At 39.4% G+C, this 24,525-nt stretch overlaps 1 protein-coding gene across 1 annotated transcript in view; it reads right to left on the bottom strand.

The window, feature by feature from the left end:
* The window catches only part of DNAJC15 (DnaJ heat shock protein family (Hsp40) member C15), a 62,504-nt gene extending 39,996 nt beyond the window's left edge, over positions 1–22,508 (bottom strand). The window contains exons 1-2 of the mRNA XM_084877137.1: positions 22,289–22,508; positions 906–957 (exon numbers count right to left, since the gene is read on the bottom strand). Coding sequence (XP_084733263.1) covers positions 906–957; positions 22,289–22,393 — 157 coding nt within the window. The 5' untranslated portion in view covers positions 22,394–22,508. The remainder of the gene's footprint in view (positions 1–905; positions 958–22,288) is intronic.
* Positions 22,509–24,525: the final 2,017 nt, after the last annotated feature.

Raw genomic sequence — 24,525 nt, 5'->3', positions numbered from 1 at the left:
GTAATGAAACACAAGATCTTGCTGGCATAAAGACCAAGAGAATCTGAGTCACTGATCTTGATTTTAAAGTCTTATTATTACAGTGCTTTAAGCAAGACTTGTACAAAATTAAATAGTACATGAAACAAAACAAAAATCTTTTTTTTCCCCCTCAGTTTTCTCTTGGATCTCACTAAATCTCATATAATCACAATGGAAAGTAAATTCACCCAAAAAGATCATCCAATTAACAAGAGCAAATCCATGGAATTTAGATACAAATGCTAAAAGAAAATATTGTGAATCTTTATCAACCAGGAAATGCTCTAAGATAAACACTAATGAGGGAGTAGCTATGCAATTTAAAATTATAAGTTGATGACTCTAAACTATAAATTGAAGAGACAGCAATTTTGCTTTCACTCTTTATAAGCATTCTTTCTTTAAAAAGTGGTTTTGGCAGTTTATCAAAGACAATACACCAATATTTTTTAAATGAAGTAATAAATACACTACAGGGAACAACTACACTCACCAGAAAGAACTGACAGCACAGGAAATGTTTAATACTACCTTCAAGAAGAAATAAATATGGAAGAATAAAGAAATCCCATCCCAATTATACTGTTTCATATTAAAGATGTTTTATTTAAAGTACACAATATCTCAGACTAAAAATTGCCAGGAATATCCACTATTTGGGGGGCTAGTTTTCCTAACTTTTGTATCATCACTTTTCTTCACTACAAAGTTTATCTAGATTTTGCTATACTGAAAAATGTTCAATAATTATTTATGGTGAAGAAAATGGGAATGTGTGTCTTAAAACTCAAAACCTTAGAATATGAAGAGTCTGCTTATTAAGGAGTGATTCGGAAAAATTTCTTTTATAATATTTACTCATATGTTAGCTTTATTTATCTCACCTGCAAATGCAAAAGCTGCAACACCCAGTCCTACAACTATCAAGCTTCTTGCCTATGGAGGAAAAAAATAACAATCACTTACAATATTATACACAGGTTTTAAAAGTAAATCATTTTTAATGCTATATAATAAAGAGGTAATATGCAAATTGACATTCACTCCCACACACAAGATGGCCACTATAAGATGGCTGGCACGAGAGGGCAATTGGGGGCTGAGGGCGATCAGGCCTGCAGGGGAGGGCAGTTGGGTAGACCAGGCCAGCAGGAGAGGGCAGTTAGATGTGACTAGGCTGGCAGGTGAGGGCAATTGGGGTGGACCAGGCCAGCAGGGGAGGGCAATTGGGGGGTACCTGGGCTTCAGGGAAGGGCAGTTGGGAGTGACCAGGCCTGCAGGAGAGGGCAGTTGGGTGGACCATGCCGGCAGGGGAGGGCAGTTAGGGGCAACTAGGCATAAAGGGGAGGACAATTAGGGGTGACCAGGCTGGCAGGGAAGTACATTTAGGGGTAATTGGGCTGGCAGGGGAGCAGTTAGGCTTTGATTAGACTGGCAGGGAAGTGGTTAGGGGTGATCAGTCTGTTTGGCATAAGTGGTTAGGGGCAATCAGGCAGGCAGGCAAGCAGGCGAGCGGTTAGGGACCAGCAGTCCTAGGTTGTGAGAGGGATACCAGATTAGACAGGGTGCAGGCTGAGCTGAGAGACACTCCCCACAACGTTCACAAATTTCATGTACCTGGCTTCTAGTAATGTAAATAATTATGTTAAATATTACAAGTTCCTCTGTCATAGAACTTAAAAAAAAATCTGTACTGGATAGGATTATATCTGCTGTGCACTATATCAGTTAGTTTTCAGTGAACTAAAATAACTCTAGATTTTCATTCAATTTGCATAAACTTGAATTCATTCCAACCTAGAGCTTTTATATTACCTACTAGTGGCCCTGTGCATGAAATTCATGCACATTAAAAGGGTATTAATTAGAGGGAAATAGTTTATATTGCTTTTTGCCCTTTCCCTATAATAGATTAGAGATGAATGAAAATTAGTAAAATGTATATAAAAACCTTCCCCGTCAGAGTCTGGGGCACACCATGGGACCCAGAGTCAAGTGCCACCCACATGCACCTCAAAATCGCTTGAGTCCCAGACCCAGCTGCGCCCTCTCCATCCCCATTGGGCTAGATCTAGACCCGGCCAGTCCCACCCTTGTCAAGCCCTTCCAGGCATGTCCCCTGGCCCAGCACCAGGACCAGGGGCATGGCCTGAGATCCCCCAGCCCAAACCAAGGTGAAGGGGGGGCGTGCCTTGAGGTCCTCTGTCAAGACCACTGGGTGGGGGGCACGGCCTGAGATCCCCTGTTAAGCCCAGCCAAGCAGGGAGGCACAGCCTCAGGTGCCCTGGTCCAGTGTTGGGGTGGGGAGCACAGCCTGAGGTCCCCCGTCAAGCCCCGCCAGGCAGGGGGTGTGGTTTGAGGTCCCTAGGCCTGGTGCTGGGATAGGGGGAGCACCCTGAGGTCCCCTAGTCCAGCACCAGGACAGGAAATACACTTTGAGGTCCCTGTCAAGCCCTTCCAGGTGGGTGACATGGCCTGAGGTCCCCTGTCAAGTCCTATGGGGGAGGGAGAGGGCATAGGCTCAAGTCCCTGCCGATTGCTCGTTAAGGCTCTTATGGGAACTTGGCCTCAGCTGTGGGTGCAGCCATCTTTGTGACAGACTGATGGTCAATTTGCATATACCTTCTTCATTATATAGGACTAGCTATTATCTCTATACACTGAGTGGCAAGTTTATTATGATCTCTGAATGCATAATAATGTGGCCATTCAGTGTATATCCTATATAATAAAAGGCTAATATGCAAATGGTCCCCTCAACCAGGAGTATGATCAGCAGGCAGGCTGGCCAACTGTCCATGTCCTCTCCCCCTGGCCAGGCTGGCCGGACCCCATCCATGCACTAATTCATGCACTGGGCCTCTAAAATACATATATCAATATATATATATATATATATATATATATATATATATATATATATACACACACACACACACACACACACACACACACACACACACATACTACATACCTGTTGCAGGAATATTCCTGCAAGACTTCTGCTGGGCTTCCCTCCCGCCACTGCCACCTCTCCCCCCCCCCCCCCCCCCGCCTGCCTCACCTGTGGCCACCGCCGCCACCGTCTCCGTGGCCACGCACGCTGCCACCACTGCTGCACACCTTGCTCCATATGCCCAAACCTCTGCACCCACCACTGCTCCTGCCTCCATGGCTACGCACACTGCTGCCGCCTCTGGGACCTCCCATCGCTGCTGCACTCTCCCCCGCCTCGCCCTGCATGTGCTGCCATTGCTTTTCCTCCAGAAGCCGCAGCCGCCTTGCTTTCCACTTTCCCTCCCTCTTCCTTCTATGCTGTCTTCAGTCTTCATTTCTCCCTCCCTCCATGTATGCAAATTAACTGCCATTTTTGTTGGGTTAATTTGCTTACTCGCTCTGATTAGCTGGTGGGAGTGGCTTGTGTAGCGGAGTGATGGCTAATTTTTATATTACTCTATTATTAGGTTAGATACTGAGTGGCCAGATTATTAAGCATTCAGAAATCATAATAATCTGTCCACTGAGTGTATATAAAAGCCCAGCGAATGAATGGCAGAACGAGCAGAACCACTGGTTGACCAGTTGCTATGATGTACACTGATCACCAGAGGGCAGATGCTCAAGGCAAAAGCTGCCCACTGGTGGTCAGTGTGCACCCACAGTGGGATTGCCACTTGCTGACCAGGATGAATGGTGCTCCAACAGCGGGCAGATCCCCCACAGGCCTTGCCTGCCACCAGTGCACGAACAAAGACCACTTCAAGAGCCTGAAACAGGGACTAATAGTCCCAGGAAGGTGATAAACTGAGCAAAGTCAGAGTGGCTCCTCATATTTTAGTAAGGAAGTGTTGGAAGCTTGAGTAGGCAAAGTCAAAAGCCTGTGCACCTGACATTGTCTTTCTCAACAGGAAGCATAGCAGAAAAGCAAAAAGTGGAAGGAGGTAGAAATAATAGTACAAATTATCCCCCGCTTTGTTTCCTCTTTGGACACTGCTCCTATTTTGTGGCTCTTCTTCCATGCCAACAACTCGAGTTCTAGAATATAATTCCCATCCCCTTCCTTCTCCCTTTGTCTGGGTGGTTAATAGTTTTCAACTGTTCCAAGTCCCTGTCAGAATGATCATCCCTTTTTTACTACCTAACCAAGCCCACATCTCTGCAAATAGTCCCTTCATTAAATTATCTTACAAAAAGGCCATCCATCTATTACTACCAGGACCCTCACTGATACAAACATCATAGTTAGGTGTTCTGCCTCCTTTAGCTTTTGTAGATATCAAGAGCCTTTTAAAAATATGATGAAATCTAAGGACATCACAGTAAACCAGAAATATATATATACGTGTGTGTATAGATGTGTGTGTTTGTGTGCGTGCCTATATACATATATACATGCATGTATATATACATATATACATACATGTGTATATATATATACATATAGTCCACAAACCCCTTCATAAGAACCCCTGAAATAATAAATAAATAAATAAATAAATAAATAAATAAATAAATAATAGCAAGCTCACTGAGGTCCAGGGGAGTATCTCATTCACCTTGAAGCTCTAGAAGAAGGACCTGCTGTTTATATATACATTTTTTATTCATTCAATAATACAAGAAAAATAATTTTGATTCTGAGAACTGATCTCTATCTCTAAAGACCAACTTTATTGAAAGATAAATATACCTTTAAAAACAACAAAAAGAAACCCAAATTAGGTGGATCACTAGAGCAAAAAAATGTTCAATAAATGACTAAAAACTATGCAATCAAAATCTTAATGATCCATACTGAGAAGACAAAGTATAGCACAGCTAATCAAAGTCTCCTTTCTTTATTGGAACTAAAATTCCTTGTTGGAAAGGTATTGTACCTGATCTACCTCTTTAATTGTATTTTAATTAAGTTGATATTAAATCAGTTTATATTTTTTAGCATAAACAACTGAAACAAACGAACATATATTACTTGGAAGCTGAGCCCAACTTGAAATTTAAAATTATATATATAATGTGTTCTACACAACTAGATTTTGTCCTCTGAAATAAGAATAAAAGTCCTCATAAAGTTTTCTATAAAAATACTAAGGCTGTTAGATGTACTCAATTAATTTAAACCTTTAATGTTAACTGGTGCAAAATAGGAATATGATTTGTTTCCCAGAAAGAAAAAAATACGTATCTACTACCTAACATTTTTTCATTCACTAGTCATTGGTTTTTGTTTTTGTTTTTTTCAGACCCAAATTTAGAGAATTCTAGCACAAGTTCCCCCAACCTTCCACATTTGTGAATGACCCAAATAGAAAAGAAACTAATTGCAAATTTAGGAAATAGGTGGTAAAATACCATCAATCTGATACCTGAGCAAGTAGTTCACACAGAACTCTGACCTAACCTTTATTTGAATTTTTAAAAGTAAAATAATATTTAACTCACAGCAGAGTTTTTAAATAGCCCATAGTTCATTTAGAATAGCTATGTTAATAGAGAATTCCATCAATATCTGTATTTCTGTTTAAAAAAGTTCACATACACTTTATCACTATGCTATTTCACATTTACTTAAACATCAATGTTGTATCCAAAGGTTACCAGGATCTATTCTGTTTCTTTTACATATGCAGCATAGTATTTGATTCAGTGGCAAGAACAAAGATGTACTTCAATTTTTATTTGAATATTTTTTTAAACAATGATGCTTTAAATCTAAATTGCCAGTAACAGATGACACAAATGACATTGAAAAGGCAATTTCAAAGCAAAATGGTAAATCAGGCATAGTATTAGTACCATAAGTACAGTCATTTTCTACCAAATAGGCAATACTAGGTTAAATGTCTAAAATTGCTCAAACAACTTGACTGACAGCATAGTACATCTGTGCATTTATAGAAAGTAGAGAAATGCTGTGATTTCTTTGACTTAGAAAAATTAAAATGTGTGCTGAAAATAAAAATCAGGCAGTTTTTATTTTCTGAAAGGTTTGCATATACCCGTACACTGGCCTAAGCCAAAACTGCCATATATGTTACACATATGTAGGAAACAGTGAATGGTAAGTATAGATGCCATACAAGGTACTTTTCTTTGTTCTTTTCTTAAAAAGAAAATATTTACAAGACTGCCTTGGGCAAGTTTTAACTTTAAAACATTTTTTTTGAAGAGTCAGATGTTTATGGATTAGAAAAATAACTAACAGCCCAGCTGGTGTGAACCACGAGGTCCCAGCTCAATTCCCAGTCAGGGCACATATGCAGGTTGCAGGCTCTAGCTTGATCCCCAGCATGGGGTATGCAGGAGGCAATGAATCAATGATTTTCTCTCATCATTAATGTTTCTATCTCTCTCTCCCTGTCCTTCCTCTCTGAAATCACTAAAAGTATATTTTTTAAAAATAAATAAAAATAACTAATATTTTCTAAGCCTGCAGAAGAGCTAATTAAATGTGTGTGTGTGTGTGTGTGTGTGTGTGTGTGTATGAGGCCCAGTGCACAACATTCATGCATTTGTAGGGAGCGGGGTGGAGGGGAGCCTCAGTCCAGCCTGCACCTTCTCACAGTCCGGGAGCCCTCGGGGGATGTCCTACTGACGGTTGTCAGACTTCCTTAGCACTACCGCAGAGGTAGGCGAGGCTCCTGCCACCTCCACTGCACTTGCCAGCCATGAGCCTGGCTCCTGGCTGAGCAGCACTACCCCTATGGGAGGGTATTGACCACCAGGGGCAGCTCCTGCACTAAATGTCTGCCCCCCTGGTGGTCAGTGCATGTCATAGCAACCAATCTCATTCCTCCATTCAGTCAATTTGCGTATTAGCCTTTTATTATATAGGCTATATACATATATACATATATATGTATATATGTATATAGCCTATATAATAAAAGGCTAATTTGTATATATGTATATATGTATATAGCCTATATAATAAAAGGCTATATACATATATATGTATATATATATAGCCTATATAATAAAAGGCTAATATATATACACACATACATACATGTGTGTGTGTATGCGTGCACATGCTGTACAAAACTGGGCTAGCACATATGTAGAACAAGATGATCTTTCTAGAAATATGTGCACATATATACCTAAAAATAAACTAGTTACAAACCACCAATAAATTCTTTTATAATTGGGCCAGATTGGGAAAATAGAAAACATTGTCTTTATATCATATTTGTAAATTCAGTTTATAACAATTACATCATGGTCACCATGGAAAACAAACATGATAAAAATGTAAATACCAAATTTATGTGATATTGATAAAAATATTTGAGTCAGGTAAATTTTATTATAAAAATGAAAGATAATCCACAGTATGAAAGCATAAAGGAATAATTCACTTGTTAAACAAACATTAACAAAAATAAACTCTCAATAAAAGAGTTAGGTAATTTATCAAGTAGCCATTTTGGAGACCATCTCCTATCTCTGATTGGTTGACTGATTTCAAAAAACAGTAAGTGCTTATTAAAACTTCCAATCACAATTCAAAGTCCTGGGGATATCCCTATCCTTGTGAAGCTACATTTTAACATGAGACTAAATACAAGCAATCTATGTAAGGAAAATATACCATAGAGTGTGGGCTACATAGAAAAAGTAAATCAAGTATGGAGAGAGTGGCACATTCATAGTGAGCAAGGAGAGCTTCACTGGAAAGGTGCCTTTAGAGAAAAAAGAAAATGAAGAAGAATATCTAAGGAAAAATCACTGTGGGCAGAGGAACATGGTGGAAGGTTCTAAGGCAGAACCTATACTTGGGCACAGCCCAGAGGTGAGTGTGCCCAGAGCACAATGTGAAATGGGGCAAATAAAGAATTAGGAAATGAGGTCAGAAAGGTAACCTAAAGATTAGACTATGACAGGCTTTAGGGGTCAAAATAAAGACTTCAACTTTCTTTCTTTCTTTTTTCTTTTTTTTCAAAATGAAATGAGACATTACTGTTTTGAACAGAGGCTTAAGGTAATCTTATTTAGAATTCTAAAATGATCCCTAGTTGTCATATTGAGATTAAACATGTCAAAGGCAGAGACATTGAGGTGAGTTAGGAAACTATTAAAATAATCCAAGAAAGATATAATGTAGTTTGGACCAAAGTGATTAGCGATGGAGATTGGGAAGAGTTATCAGATTCTGGATATATTCTGACCAACAAGATTTGCTGAGAGATTAGATATGAGGTATAAAAGAAAGAGAGAAATTGGTATTCATTAACAGATGAATGGATTAAAAAAAAAAATAAAATACAGTGACACTTTTAGAAGCAGAGAGTAGAATGGTGGTTTCCAGGAGCTGGGGTAGGAGAAATAAGCCAATGTTTGACAAACTTTATAAGTTTTAAATATGAAATGTGCTGAGAGAGTAGATCTTAAGTGATCTCATTACACCCAAACACACATGCACACACACACACACAAAAGGTAATGGTGAGGTGATTAATGTGTAAATTAGCTTACTGTGGTAATCATTTCACAATGTGTATATATATCAAATCATGTTGTATACCTTAAATATATACAATGTTTCATTTATCAATTAAAGCTGAGGGAGAAAAAAGATGCCAAGGCTACTGCCTTAAAGGAATTGCCTTTTGTTGAAAGACTATGAGAGGACTGGGGGCAGAAAGGATGCCATAAGTTCTCCTTTGGACTTCTTTTTCTAAAAACATGCTATTATGAGATGATAAATAAAAACCCAAACACAGCATTATTTAAAAAATAAAAATAAAAAAGTCTCACGTAAGTGGAAAAGAATGGGCAGATTGTCTCAAAAAACATGCTTTCTTTATCTTATAGTGATTCAATTCTTAAGGGTCAATCACAAGCAAATCACTTTCTGCTGAACTCAGAGTTTTATGCTGCCTTATTATTTGATTCAATTTCCAGAAAAGCTCTTTGAATGTAAACAATAATAAGTGGAAGAGATAAAAGAGAGGAAACAAGAAAGATTGCTGAAAGATCACAATTTGGGAGAGGGGTTAAATATGCAGGTCAAAGGAGGGGAAGGGAATTTATACTCAAGTATCAGAAATGGTAAAATGACTTTAGAAAGAGAATTTTTACAATTATCATTCTCTAAATTTTTCAAGACAAGCCAACATGACTTTCACAGATTTTCATATCCAAATTGAATCAATCCACTTATCTACCTAGCCCTTGCCATTATTATTCTGTTGCCAAAAACAAAAACAAAAAATCTATACTTCTTTCAAAACACCAATTTCCATGAAAACCTAAAATTAAGTAAAAAGGAAAGGCAAAGCTAACTAATTTGTATATGCTCCACTTCAAAGTCACTTAATTTATTTTAAACTACAGATAAGCATTCATTTCTACAGCAATACTAGAGTAAATAGGAGGGCAAAACAGAAACAAAGCAAAGCAAAACCAAAAGCCAAACATAATGAGAAACAAAACTCTTAGGCTTATGACAAATGAGTACTTCTCTACTCTCTAATATAATTATAAGATTCTCCAAACGTAAATCCTTGATTTACACAGTGATTTCTTAAGAATAATCTTTTAAGTAACTGTTTTGCATTTATTTAGTAACCTGCTGATATAACTACAATCTTAAAAATTATCCTAGGAAAATAATCAGAGAAGTGCATAAACTTATATGTGAGAATATCATCACTGCATTATTTATAACATAAACACTGGAAACAATTAGAATACACAAAAGTAGGTGAATAAGTAAATAAATTAGGACATATCTGAAATATGCATCAACAATTACGTAATATATTGAGGAAAATTTACAGACAATATGCTAAATATAGAATAAAAGCAAATTATTACAAAATGTACCACATATACACACAGAAAAACAACCAAAATGATATAAACCAGAATTTTAACAGTAATTACATATTCTTAGTACCTACATTTTATCATGAGAATGTCTTTGGATTATATATTAAAGAAATATGGATTGAAATTTGGCTCTCTTCTTGTCAAGTCCCTCACCTTAGTCAAGTTACTTAACCTTTCTATACTGCTGTTTCCTTACCTGCACAATGAGGGTAATAATGATGTCTACTTCCTCAAGTTGGTATGAATTTTCACAAATGAGGACATCCATACAAATCACCCAGTATTTTACATGTGGTAAATATTTAATAAATTGTAGCTATTACAATTAACCATATGATATTATTAAACAAGTGTCCTGGTGCACAGATTCATGCACATTGAAAAGGAAATAATTAGGAGAAACATTTTAGTATTGCTATTTGCCCTTTCTCCCTCAGCACCTGGAAGGTGGACAAAGGCCCTGCCCCGCCCCCCCCCCCACTGTCTTTGGGGCAATCATTGGGGTGTTTTGGCACCCCGCTTACACTGCCTTGGCCTGGTGCTGCCCGCACACTTGCTCTACCATCCCACTGTGGTCCTGCTCTCATAGGGACTCATCAGGGCTGGCAGCGCCTCCACTGCCACCTACTGCCAGTGCGGCATTGCCTCACTCGCATGTTCCATGCCACCCACTGGTGGTCAGAGCACATCATAGTGAGCAGTTGGACTCCCAATCACCCAGTCAAACTCCCACTCAAACCACCACCCAAGGGGACAATTTGCATATTAGGTTTGTATTATACAGGACTGGAGGCCCAGTAAATGAAATTCGTGTATGGGTAGGGTCCCTAGGCCTGGCCAGTGGTCAGGGCCTATTAGGTTCCATACCTCCCAGCCTCCTCTTTCCCTTGCCACCCACATGCCGCCACCATGCAGTTCTCCAACTCCTTCTTTCCTCACTCCCTCAGCACCCTGCCACCACCACTGGTCACCTACCATGTTCTGTGCCGCCCCTTGGTGGTCAACACACGTCATAGTGAGTGATCGAATTCCCAGTCTCCCAGTCTAACTCCCGAGGGAACACTCTGCATATTAGCCTTTTATATATATAGAAGCCCTGGCCTGCATTCTCAGTGGTTAAGCATCAGCCCCTGTACCAAAGAGTCTCGGGTTAAATTCTTAGCCAAGGGCTGGAACATGGGTTTCAGGTTTGGTCCTGGGTCTCAGTTGAGGCACATGGAAAAGGTAACTAATCGATGTCTCTCTCTCTCTCAACCTCTCTCTCTCTCTCTCTCTCTCTCTCTCTCTCTCTCTCCCTCCTCCCACCATCATTTTCATTTTTTCTATTGATAGAAGTCAACGGAAAAAACAAAAACAAAAACAAAAAAACAAAACAAAAAACAGGTAAGGATTAATAACAGCAACAAAAATTCAGAAGAAAAATAAAAGTTATTAGAAAAATCTTGGGAAGATCCTGCCTGGTCAAAGCAGCCTAATAATTTTTAAGTTCTCAAGTCAGAAAAACTTCTATCTACTTTAAAAGAAATTTTAAAAACAAATTTCTCCTGGCACTCTTCAATAAAAACAAATGCACTGATCTTTGGTATCTGCTTTTTATCCTTGTACCTGATCTGGCTGTGTCTCTAGCTAACCTTCTCCTTATCATGTACTTCATACTTCTACAGACTTTCATCATACTGACTGTGAAGTCATTAGCAAGTACCCCTTGAACTCTCTTGGTCTACATCTGATGTACACCTTACATGCAACACTTTGTAGCTTTGGTAATTCTTCTTAGGAAATCACCCAATTTTTCTGAAAACTGCTTTTACTCTCTCACCAAAGCCTACTTTATTTTAAGGCAGCAATTTCTTAGAATGGTAATGCTTACAGCTTAAATTTCATTACACAGTATTCTTTCCTTCCTTTTTGAGTTAGGATAAAATAAAATGAACTGTGCTTTGAAGTTTAAGAATTCTTAAACATACCTTGAAGCACCTGAAGACTCTGAAAATTATCACAAATACTAAAAATATAAACCATTTCTTTAAGTTGCAGTTCCTCAATTTCTGATATCTAAATGATGGAACAGCAATATGGTTAAGAACTCTTTTAGTCAAAATTAGTTTTATATCCAATCCTGCCACTTACTAGCTGTATAACCTTGAGATAGCTGATTAACCTCTTTGATCCTCAGTTTTCTTATATGAAAATGGCGAAAAGTAACATCTAACTTCACAGGGCTATTATGAGAAATGGGAAAATAGCGCAGTGCCTGGTACACAACAGACATTTATTCAATGTTGGTTCACTTCCTCCTTAACTGCTTGATTGCACATCATGAACTCAATATATTCATACATATCATTAATTTTTATCTTATTTTATATAGTCAATGGATAAAAATAGAAAATACAACTGATATTATGGGGCAGGAGACAGTTATGAAAATTTTCACCTTAACGAAGACATTATATCTGAAAAGATTGGGAAATTGTTTTAAAGCAAACAAACACAGAAAACCACCTGTACTGGCTAAAAGTGAATTTTTACTGCAAGGGACTAATGATCCTTTACAAAATCTCATAGTCAAAAAATCTTATAACACTGATAAATTACAGATAATAATTTAGTGTTAGAAATAGATCTGTTGACACTTAAAAATAAGAATGAATGAGTCAACAATTCTAAACTGCATGGCATTCCAACCGTTTCTAAATGGTAGAATACCACAAGTTTTCTACAATAGAATGGAAAGAAAGGCTGAAATGGGTTACCCCAAAATAGTTAAACAGAATATACACATTAGGGTATCAATTCATGTCACTTATTAAAACTTTTACTTAAAATACTTTACAAAACTATCCTATATAATAAAATCCCAGTGACCAAAAGGTGAAACGACCAGAACAACTGGTTGACCATTCACTATGACAGGCACTGGTCTACTCTCAGGGGGCAGACACTTAACACAGGAGCTGCCCCCTGGTGGTCAGTGCGCTCCCACAGCGCCGCTCAGCTGACCAGAACGAGCGGTGCTCCCACAGCGGGAGCAGCCACTCAGAGGGCAGTTCCACAGCCGCTCGGCTGACTGGGATGAGTGGTACTGTCACAGTGTACCAGTGCACAAATCCTATGCACTGGGCCCCTAGTATAATATATTTAGAAATGTTCTAAGTTCTATAAAGTAGTACAGTTCTTGGTGAATAAAACCACCGTCACTGTAACTAGGCAATACCTGGGATGGGGAAATGCTACTTATACTACCAATCTGTAATTGGTTTTCACCCTTGGTTTAATTCTCTTCCCTTCAGTTTTATATATCTGCTATACAAACTATTTTTTTCAGTTGTGGTGGTGGTGGTTGTTAAATTCTTGGTATTCCAAAAGAAAGTGAAAATTATTCCCTGGAAGATCACATTTAATCATTTAGAGCACATGTGTCAAACACAAGGCCCGTGGGCCAAATCCAGCCCGCCAGGCCTTGCAATGTGGCCTACACCGCGCTGTCATCACTGCACTCCGCTGTCAGTTTATGACATTGTCAGTTTATGACTGTTCAGTAAACCATTCGGCCCGCGATTTAGGCTGGATTTTAGATTTTGGCCCCTTCTCTGATTGAGTTCGACACCCCTAATTTAGAGGAATGCGCAGTCATATTTTACCTAAGACCTGGAGATAGGTGCTTCTGCTCACTAACCCATAAGGAGATTCCATAACAAATTTGTAAGTATGAATAGAAGCATACCTCGTTTTACCGAGTTTCACTTTATTGCACTTCACAGGTATTATGTTTTTTACAAATTGAAGGCAAGACCCTCTACCAGCAAACACCACAAAAAGACTAAGACTCCCTTTATTGAAATACTCGCTTTATTATAGTGGTCTGGACAGAAACCCGATATATCTCTGAGGAATGCCTATACAAAAAGATTGATGGGTCTCTCCTTTCTTTCACAATCCCTTAGGACCCCCCATTAGCAGTTCCTACCACCAGATATCAAAAAGCCAAAACTAATCAACTAAAAAAGAGCTTTGCTGCAGTTGCAGGGTAATTCCACTTTCCCTAGTGGACTGAAAGCAGCAATCACTGATCCCAAGACAAGGAAATCTTTTACTCTCATACCTCATTAGCTACCCAGGGAGAAGATAAGAAATCTAGGAAAGAGTTGGTAAGGATAAAAATGGGATTATTAGGATCCAGGGTTGTGACCTAGAATGAAGTTTCTCATGCGATAAAATAGTATACACACAAGGATTCTTAGAGAAATGGCCGATTCTAGAACTGGGGGCAAGAAATATACACAGAGAGCTATAGCACGTTGTAAATGCTGAAAGTAAGGAAGTGCTAAAAAAATAAAATAAATTCCACAATAATGGTGGTATGTCAAGAGTATACAGAAGCCAACTAAGATTCTCAATGGCTAAAGCTGGAACCATTTGAGCAACAAAATAGTAGTATTGGATTATAAACCAAAGTATTAAGTAGGTATTGTGAATCTAGAGTGATAAAAAAAAAAAAAAGTAAATGGGGAAGAAAAGAGATTCTTCTATGCAAAAGAATTCTAAATAATTTTATAGACTACTCCACCTTTAAGAAGGGGGATCAAGACTCCCCACTCCTTAAATATAAACCACATAAAACTACCTTTCAGAAATAATAATATGGAAATGGAGGAGGAGCGGAAGAGTGGAAGAAACTTGACAAATACTTTATCAGACTGGATCAAGGTCAACATAAATGGTGATAAATCATGTTTATAATATGTATTCTACATATGATGTGATGAAAATGGCACTTTACTCTGTTCTTCTTCCCAAAACCCATAATCTGTCTAATTGTGAGAAAAACAATTGACAAATTTCAGTAGAGATGCATCTCCCACCTGAATAGAATCGTGAGTACTCCTCAAATTTGTCAAAGTCATCAAAAACAAGACAAGTCTAAGAAACTGTCACAGCCTAGAGGAGCCAAATAAACATGAAAACTAAAGAGAATTGGGATCCTGGAACATTAAAAGAACATTAGGTAAAAACTAAGAATCTGAATAAAGTATGGCCTTTGATTAATAATAATGCGTTAATATTGGTTCATTAATTGTAACAAATGTACCACACTAACACAAGATGTAAATAGGGAAAACTGAGTGAGAGGCATGTGAGGACTTTGTATTCTCATTTTCTGTAAATCTAAAAATACTATTTTTTTAAGAAAAAAAAGTCAATTTAAAAGGGAAAAAAGCCGAAACCGGTTTGGTTCAATGGATAGAGCGTCGGCTTGGGTACTGAAAGGTCCCGGGTTCAATTCCGGTCAAGGGCATGTACCTTGGTTGCAGGCACATCCCCAGTATGGGGTGTGTAAGAGGCAGCTGATCAATGTTTCTCTCTCATTGATGTTTCTAACTCTCTATTACTCTCTCTTCCTCTCTGTAAAAAAGTCAATAAAATATATTAAAAAATAAAAATAAAAGGGAAAAAAAAGTTATGCATGGTAATCAGATTTTCATGAGCGCTAACAATGCTTATTTAATCCCTAATACATTAAAATAATATTCAAAGAGCATAAGACAATGAAAATGGAGTTCCATGAAAAATACTCTTTCTCTGACCCTGTAGGCTAAATAGATTTCTGTGGGCTAAGGGAATGACTCCATTCCTAATAGTGTTCTATAGCGCTGCTTTTAGAAGCCTATGCTTTCAAACTTTTCAACATTTGTGGCATTCAAATCACCTTACAGCTGAAAATAAAATAAGTATGTTGGTCCCAGAACTGTTTGCATTCACTGATCCTTTTCCTGCCCTTCCCTCCTCTGATCTGTTGGAAAGTACCTGAATCCTGCAGGCTCTGGTGTCAGCCCCGGCTGAGTCTGACCAATGAGATGCAAAGGTGAAGACTAAGAGGGTAAAGAGAGGGAGAGCAGATTGCTTCCCCTTGTTCTGTCTGTCATGAGCAGCAGCTCTAGCAGCAGCAGTCTCTCTGTGGCTCCACCTCCCTGTGGACAAAACCCAGCTAACTGGGGTGGTTTTGAAACATGAATTCTTCCTTTTAGCCTTCCAGCCCTAGGAGTGCTAGTGGCTTCTTGCTGTTCTCAACCTCTGGACTGCTTCACAACCTTGTTTGGCTTCTCTACAACTCCATCACCTATAAAGCCAATTCTCTGCATTACATTTGTTTTATATAACTTAAATTATGTCTGTTTTCCTGATTAGTCTTTGACACTCACAGAAAAATGGAAGGGGAAAGAGAAATAAAGAGAGAATATATTCTGAGTAAGAACACAGAGGCAAGAAAGCAAAGTACCTTGCGGTTCATCCATGCACCAACTGTGTGACCTTGGGCAAATTATTTCACTGTTTTAAGCTTCAATTGACTCATTTATAAGTAGGGGATTTTAACAGCATCTATACCTCACAGAGGTATCACACAGACTAAATGAGTTCTCACATTTAAAGCATTAGCCTAACACCTGGCACAAAACAATTTAGCTACTCTCACTGTCCTTGCCGCCATCATCTCCTCTTCTGTACTGTACTCCCAGAATAGTGCCCACATTCTTTAATGGTCTTGCCTGCTTCTGCTTCTCTATCCTGTACCCTTCTTAAATACTGCTCTAGGCTTAACCTTCCCAAAGCCTTCCCTAATCACACAGCTCCTACAAAACTCCAACTGCGTACAGACATGATCCAGTCCTTAACCTGCCATTCACGGCTATCAAGAGTCTATCCCAACTTATTTTCCTTACTTTTTTTTTTATTGATATGATCTATATTTTGAAAAAACGTGTTTTTTTCTTTTTCTGGCTTCTCATACTTTTTAAGTCCCTAGAGGACAAAAGCCACATTTTATTCATCTTTTGTCTACTATAGCACTTAGCCTCAGTACCCAACCTAATAAAGTGAGACACTATAAACACTTGTTAAGTGAACAAATAAATGATAGCACCTAATAAAGTTTGTCTTCAATTGCATGTTTAAATTTGATCCAATTTGTCTTCTAGAGCAGGGGTTGGCAAACTTATGACCCACAGGCCAAATCGGGCCCCCATTTTTTGTAAATAAAGCTTATTGGAGCACAGCCACATTTATGTACTGTCATTGCTTCTTACACTCTATACTGGCAGAGTTCAATAATATAACAGAGGCCATTTGGCCTGCAAAGCCTAAAATTCTTACTTTTTAGCCCTTGACAAAATAAATTTGCTGACCTCTGTCCTTGAGGGTAGAAATTCTGGTTTATTCATATGCTCTACACACACATACTTAGTATATTGCTCCCATTTATTTGGTGTTCAAAAAAAAAAATCTATTACACTAAATTAAAATTACAAACTTTAAAAATAAAGTAGAGAATGCCTGTGTTATTGAAGGCAGTAAGCAATAAAATAACCAAACTACATACAACATTAGTTACTTATATTTAGGCCTCTCTTTATGTCAAAGAATAGAATCTCATTTACCTTATTCTTTTTTATTCCTTAAGGCCATCAGTTCTTCACTCTAGAAAATGTTTCTCTAATCCTCTATTTTTCTCCCATCCAGATGTTTCATTCATTTGTTAATTTAATCATTCAACAAAAATGTTATTGAGTGACAACCATGTGCCTGGTTTAAGTTAGGAGCTGAGAATGAGGATCCTTAAAACTTGGTCCCTGCCTTTAAAAAATATATAATTTTAGTTAAAACACCTATTTCAAACAGGAAAATAAGTACTACTGAAATAATGCCAGCAAATCAACAAGTAGACCAAGGCAGATATCTGTGTCACTACTCTCAAATATCTACCATGAATCAGGAATTTTGGAAAACTGGTAAAATAGTGTACTCCATCATAGCTGCTCATAGTTGCTACTGCTGCGGGGTGGAAATCAACATTGTTTACAAATTCCCTAAGGCATTTTATTCTTTCAAAACAGCATAAGCAGTAAATAACTTTCTAGATAAATATAAATTGCCTGAAAGTGTTATAAAATGCTAAAATTTCTATCTTGAGACTGCAACATTTAAGTTCAAGATAGACAACAGTTATACCAGAGGGAAATTAACAAGGAAAAGAATTATTCTTCTGCCTAAAAAAAGAAGTATTAATTGTGATGGAGAGGAAAGATGGAGACTATTCACTCACTCAACAAACATTCATTTATGACATTTATGACAATGCCATATAAATATACAAAAATAATTTTGTATACACCAGGTCTTGTGCTAATTTCTAGAGAGAAAGAGAGAGAGTACGCAGTGAGAAAGACAGACACAGATTACTGTTCTCCTTAAAGGCTAACATAAAGAAAATATGCATCAATATGCAGCCTATAGAAAATATGCATCAATATGCTAGAACCAAACATCCAACTTTTTTATTGTTACTAATTGTAATAAACCTAATAGCTGTTTATTTAATAAACAACTAAGTAACTACAATGCCAATATCAGCAGATAAAAAGTCCTTGCCTTAAAGACTTTACAGGTTCTTATGCAAATATAATTTTGATACAAGAAATACTATCAATATAATTAAAGAATTATATGACTTTATAAGGAAATATGTTGTGGATACAATAATTTAATTCTACTAGGAAAAGGAAACTAGAGTAAGGGAAAACTTTGCAAATAAAAATATGAATATACAAGCCTACATAATAAAAGAGCAATATGCAAATTAACCATCACTCCACTATATCCACCAGCCAATCAGAATGAGTATGCAAATTAACCCCAACCAAGATGGCTATGGCCCCAGAGAGCAGGAGAGAGGCTTGGGTTTCCCAGGCAATGGAAGAAGTCAAGCTTTCTGCCTGCCCTTGCCGGCCTAAGCCTCCACTAAAGGCTAAAAAGTTTCAATTATAGAAGGTAAACAAATCCAAACAGAAATGGCGGCAGCCACGGAGCAAGCAGGAGGCTTGGCTCCCCTCCAGGCTACAAAGTTTCAATTGTAGAAGATAAATAAATTGCAGGTACCAGGGCCTCTGCTTGGGTCGCCAGGGGGCATAGCTGGCCTGCAAACCACCACAGGCCCCTACCTCAGGCCGCCCCATGCCTTAAGGGAACCCCCACACTGATTCAGGACGCCCCATGCCTTAAGGGAACCCCCACATTCCTTCAGGGAAAACCATTCAGCCCCCTCCTGAGCACCAGGCCTTTATTCTATCTAATAAAGAGTAATATGAAGATTGACCATTACTCCAACACACAAGATGGCAGTCCCAATGTGGTCAAACATCCTGCCCCCATGTGGACACAAGATGACCACCACAAGATGGCCAGCAGGGGAGGGCAGTTGGGAGGCACCAGGCCTGCAAGGGAGGGCAGTTGGAGGCAATCAACCCTGAAGGGGAGGGCAGTTAGGGGTGACCAGGCTGGCAGAGGAGAGAAGTTGGGGACAAACAGGCTGACAGGGGAGCAGTTAGACATCAATCAGGCTGGCATGGGAGTGGTTAGGGGGTGATCAGGCTGGCAGGCAGAAGCAGTTAGGGGCAATCAGGAAGGCAGGCAGGTAAGCAGTTGGGAGCCAGCAGTCCTGGATTATGAGAGGGATGTCAAACTGCCTGTTTAGGGCAGTCAGAAACCCTTCAAGGGGTCCCAGATTGGAGAGAGTGCAGGCTGGGCTGAGGGACATCACCACCCCTTTCCCTCCATGAACGAATTTTGTGCACCGGGCTTCAAGTAGTACATAATCCATGTGATTTCTTCAAAGGGAAGACTCCAGGTATGTTAAATATGTTTTAAATCAAATTGGAATTGAAAAATAATAGATGTGGTCTCTTTTTTGGGGTAATGAATACTTGATAATTTATGTATTTGATAGGTTTTAACCAGATGTATCAGGTTTGGTCATACTGAAATACATGTGTGGCTAATTTTCTCATACATTACACTATCCCAGCGATTTTTCAACCTTTTCTCATTTCATGGTACACAAAAATTACTAAAATTCTTTGCACACCAAAAAATATATATTTTTGGGAATATGACAAAAAAAATAGGTATACATTTGATTCATTCACACCACTGCTATTGTTGTATTGGCAATTGTCATTTTTTACCTGACAACCTAAGGTAAAAAAGGTCAGCAGTAACCCTAAGTAGTCAGTTATCGCATGTTATAAAAATTCTTGCAGCACACTGGTTGAAAATCACTGCACTATCGTAATAACACTAGGAGTTATATTATCCAGGAAGGTACAGGAAACTAAAAGGCTAACACTCATACAAACTGAGTTTTGTTCACACTGCTTTAAAAATTGATGATATTCTTTTGTTGTTGTTGTTGTTAATCCTCACTTGAGGATAATTTTCCTTTTTTTTTTTAGAGAGAGAGAATGGAAGGGAGGGAAAGATACTGAGAGAAACATCGATGTGAGAGAGACACACTGATTGGTTGAGGGGATTGAGCCACAGTGGAATCAAACCATGACCCTTCAGTCCATGGCTCTTATCCACTGAGCCAAACCGGCTAGGGTGATGATATTCTCTTTTTAATCTTAAAGTGTCTTTCCTACTTTCTATGAGAACTAGCATTGCTAAAGCAAAGTTTTCACATGACTTCTAATTATTAACAATTATAAGTTACTATTTTATTCAAGTTACTACACAGTTATTTTTGCCAACATTTTTATCTTTTTAATTTCTTAAGCAGGTTAATAAACATTAATTCGTACTTCCTAAAGAGAAGCTTACTTGAGAAAAAATTATTTGACATCTACTTCTGCAGACACATATTTAAAAAAACTTTACATTGAACCTTTTTAAAGAATGGTCTGAAAATTTTTCTTTAGCTTCTTGAAAAATACGTTATTTTCTATTGGCTCCTAAAAGATTATTGAATATGTCCCACACCTAGGTCATTTATTCTTTCTTAATACTTACCTTTGTCAATTTTCCATTATTTTCAGTACTTCCAAATTCCCCAAAGTTATTATCAACTCTCTTATCTTCTACCTCATCACTGGGCAATACTTGGACCAATGGTTCTCAACAGAAGCATAACTGGCCTTCAGGGACATTTTGAAAATTTGTCGACCTTTGGTCACAATAATTTGGGCAGGAGGGAAGACACTTGGTGGATGGGGAACTATTGATCTGAGAAATCCTAACATGTATGAGACAACCCTACACAACAAAGAACTGTCTTCATCTCCCATAATTTTAAGGCTCTACTATACATCACTGCGGGCTGGAGTAGCAGGGAATGTGGTGTAGAAAATGGCTGAAAAACAGCCACGTTTCCATACTTTCCCCATCGAATTCATTCCTCTTACACACACAGAACTTTACAATGGCCCCACCTATCACCTGTTTGCTTAAAACTCAGCAAAATGGCCTTGACCAGTTTGGCTCAGTTGATGGAGCGATGGCAAGCAGACTCAAGGGTCCCAGGTTCAATTCAGAGCAAAGGCATGTACCTTGGTTTCAGGCACATCCCCGGTGGGGAGTGTGTAGGTGGGGAGTGTGTAGGAGGCCACTGATCCATCTTTCTCTCTCATTGATATTTCTGACTCTCTATCCCTCTCCCTTCCTCTCGTAAAAATAAATATATTTCTTAAAAATCCAAAACATCAAAATGGCACCACGGCCCTCAGAATACCTCAACTGTTTCATGTGGCTTAGCAGAGATGCTCCCGATATTCTAGCCCCCGATTATCTGTGGGAACTGCACGAATCCATAAGGTGCCATTAAGCCACATGGGAGCGCCTGCAGTGTGGGTAGCCCACATGGAGGTGTCCTGTTAGTTAGTGCCAAACACCCACTGGGTTTTAGACAGCATGTATCTGTATCTATAATGTCAGTTGACGACACGATATGTTGACTACAAAACGATAAGAGTGTGTTGTGGCTATACTGCATTCAATAAAAGACACTGTTAAAACTAAATCCACCCATTTATTTTTCCTTTTTTAATGGGGCTACCGAAAATGTAACACTCCAAGAGAGTGGCAGCATGCTGCTCTTGCAGGATATTCCTTTTCCAGGTTCCACTTATCGGCGGAATAAACCACCCGCTGAGTGCTCTGGCCTGCAATGTGTAGCTACCGCTACCAGCGCCTGAAACACTTTGGTCTTCTCTTCCCCCAGTGACCTGCTCGCCATCCCATCCCGGGGCTGCTTTCCTGGCCCCACTCCCCGCCCCCACAGCGGGTCTGAGGGATGCAGGGACCCTCCTGCCGCCCTGGCAACGCCGGGTCTCCAACGGCCCGTGCGGGTCTGCGTCCCCGGGAGACGGGAAGCTCCTTGAGGGACAGACATGCTCTGAACACGCCTCGTGTCGGCGCCAGGAACCGCGGGCCGCCGATTAGCGGCGGGCAGAGATGGAGAATGAAACCGGGAGCGGGGGTTGGGGGAGGAGGGAGGTTGGCAGAGGTGAGGCGGGGTCTAGGGAGGAGGGTCGGGGGGACCTCGGGGCTGCCGGCGGGCCGCCCGAAGCCGGAGAGAGGCGGGGGCACCGGCGGGACTCACCAGGCCCCGGTCGATGTCCGCGTCAGGCCGTTTGGTGGAGGGCGGCGAGTACTCGGCGTGGCGGATGCCCTCGCTGGCGGGCGCGACGCCGCCGAAAGCTGCCATGGCGATGTACCGGGAAGGGGAGCAGCCGGCGCCGCTGCCTACGGGGCGCCGCAGGGACAAACTCCTGAGCGCGCTGCTACGGGGCTTGAGGCGAGGCCGGGCCTCTGCTCACGTGGAGGAAGGTGAGTCACCGGGAGATCTGGTTCTCACCCAGGCGCTGGCCAAGAGTCAGACTCAGAGCCCAGTCCCCTGGGACATGAAGGACGTTTTGTATGTTTCAAATTCCCAGGTCCAAAGCCAACACTAGGCCTCCCCAGGCAGCGCCAAGGGCCTGGGTTTAATCATTAGAGCTGATGTTGGTCTCATCACACTGCAGTGCCTGTAGGTTCCTGACCCACACCAGACCCTTCTTCCTACCCCCCACTACTGATCATACTTCTGTTTAATGCCACAATTCTCCCATGCCTGAAAGCAAAATTAGAGGCAATTTGCTTACCCTCTCCCCCATGTGAATGACTATTTTTAAAATGAGATTGCAAAGAAATATTACTCCCCACAAATGGTTTTGTGCTGACTTGGATATAGGAAGACCAACCTTATTATTAATTTTTAAGTCAAGCCTTTTCGAGTAAAAAATTAACCAACAAATGAAGCCTGTATACTGTTTTCTAACTCCTGAACCGATTTGGCAGAATTTTTGCCCTTTATACTCATTGCAATAGCAGCTTACCTACAAGAAGAGAAATATTTCTTTTTTCTATTCCTGAATTTAAAGTTTGAGGGTCTGTTAACTTATTCATTTAATTACTTTTATTAGCAAGCCTAATAAGTTAGGGCCTGTAAGAATTTACAGTCTCAGAGGGAAAATAACACTGACACAGAGTGATAGTAATACATGCCAGAACATGAACACAAGCATTGTACAGAGTATAAAGAGTACTGGACTAGGAGAATGGAAGAGATCTGAGTCTAGTGTATTTTTTTTTTTCTAGGCTTGTTCCTTGAGCATTCCCATTAACCTCTTCAAATTTCTCCTTATCTGTGGTAAGAGAGTAACATTTGTTCAATATTTTGACAAAGGGAAATTATAAGGATAAAATTATATGGAAGTAATTTATCCTGCTGTGCAATGTACTTATGCAGAGTGTCACTACTACAGTGCTATTGGCTTTTATGGGAGGAAGTGGACTCTTTTAACCAGGGTCATCTGGAAAGGTTTGCTGGAGGCTTAGCCATTGAGATAATCAGTAAAAAAGGGGTAATATGCAGCCAGCGTGGCTCAGTGGTTGAGGGTGGGCCTATGAACAAGAAGTCACTGTTCGATTCCCAGTCAGGGCACAGGCCTGGGTTGGAGGCTTGAACCCAGTAGGGGATGTGCAGGAGGCAGCCAATCAATGTTTCTGCCTCTCTCTACTCCATTTGTCCCTCTGGAATCAATAAAATAATAATAATAATAACAACAACAACACCAACAATAACAATGCCATACAGATACCCACTACTGAAGGAGAAGAGGAAGAAGGAGGAAAAAGAGGAGGAAGAGGAGGAGGAGGAGGTTTTTAGATGGAAATTATAGCTGAAAACAAATGAAAAGAAATTTAGAAGGTGGTATGTAAGATGGTGAAAAACATTCATTAAGACTCTTCAGCGGGAAGGGATTGGTATGTGCAAATTGTCAGTATAAACAGTCACAGGGATGTAGACTATAGCATAGGGAATGTAGTCAATAATATTGTAAAAACTAGATATGGTGTCAGATGAGTACTAGACTTATCAGGGTGATCACTTCATAAGTGATATAAATGTTGTATACCTGTACATGTTGTATCCTTTATTATATATATATATATCTCCACCTCTGTATGCCTCAATTTCATTATTAGTAAAGTTGGAGAAAATAACATCTCCATTTGAGAATTAAGTGAGTTTTCTTTTGTAGAGCTGTTAGAATTGTGTTGGATACCTAGTAAGTTCTACAAAAGTATTAGTTAATATTTTCTTTATATTACCCCTTTCACCTATTTGTTTCCCATGTACATTTTCTTCTTGCTATTCCCCAAACAGTTGTTTGTTTGTCTTATCTTTGAAGTGATACAATTAAACATTACATAGTGATCTATGCTAATAAAAGAGTAAAATACAAATTGACTATACCAGCCAATCAGGAATGAGTATGCAAATTAACCCAACAA

The sequence above is a fragment of the Pipistrellus hanaki genome, assembly GCF_964339955.1.
Source record: "Pipistrellus hanaki genome assembly, chromosome: 3".
In the NCBI taxonomy this organism is placed as follows: domain Eukaryota; kingdom Metazoa; phylum Chordata; class Mammalia; order Chiroptera; family Vespertilionidae; genus Pipistrellus; species Pipistrellus hanaki.
The sequence above is the reverse complement of the archived record's forward strand: the minus strand, read 5'-3'. Positions and strand labels throughout refer to the sequence as shown.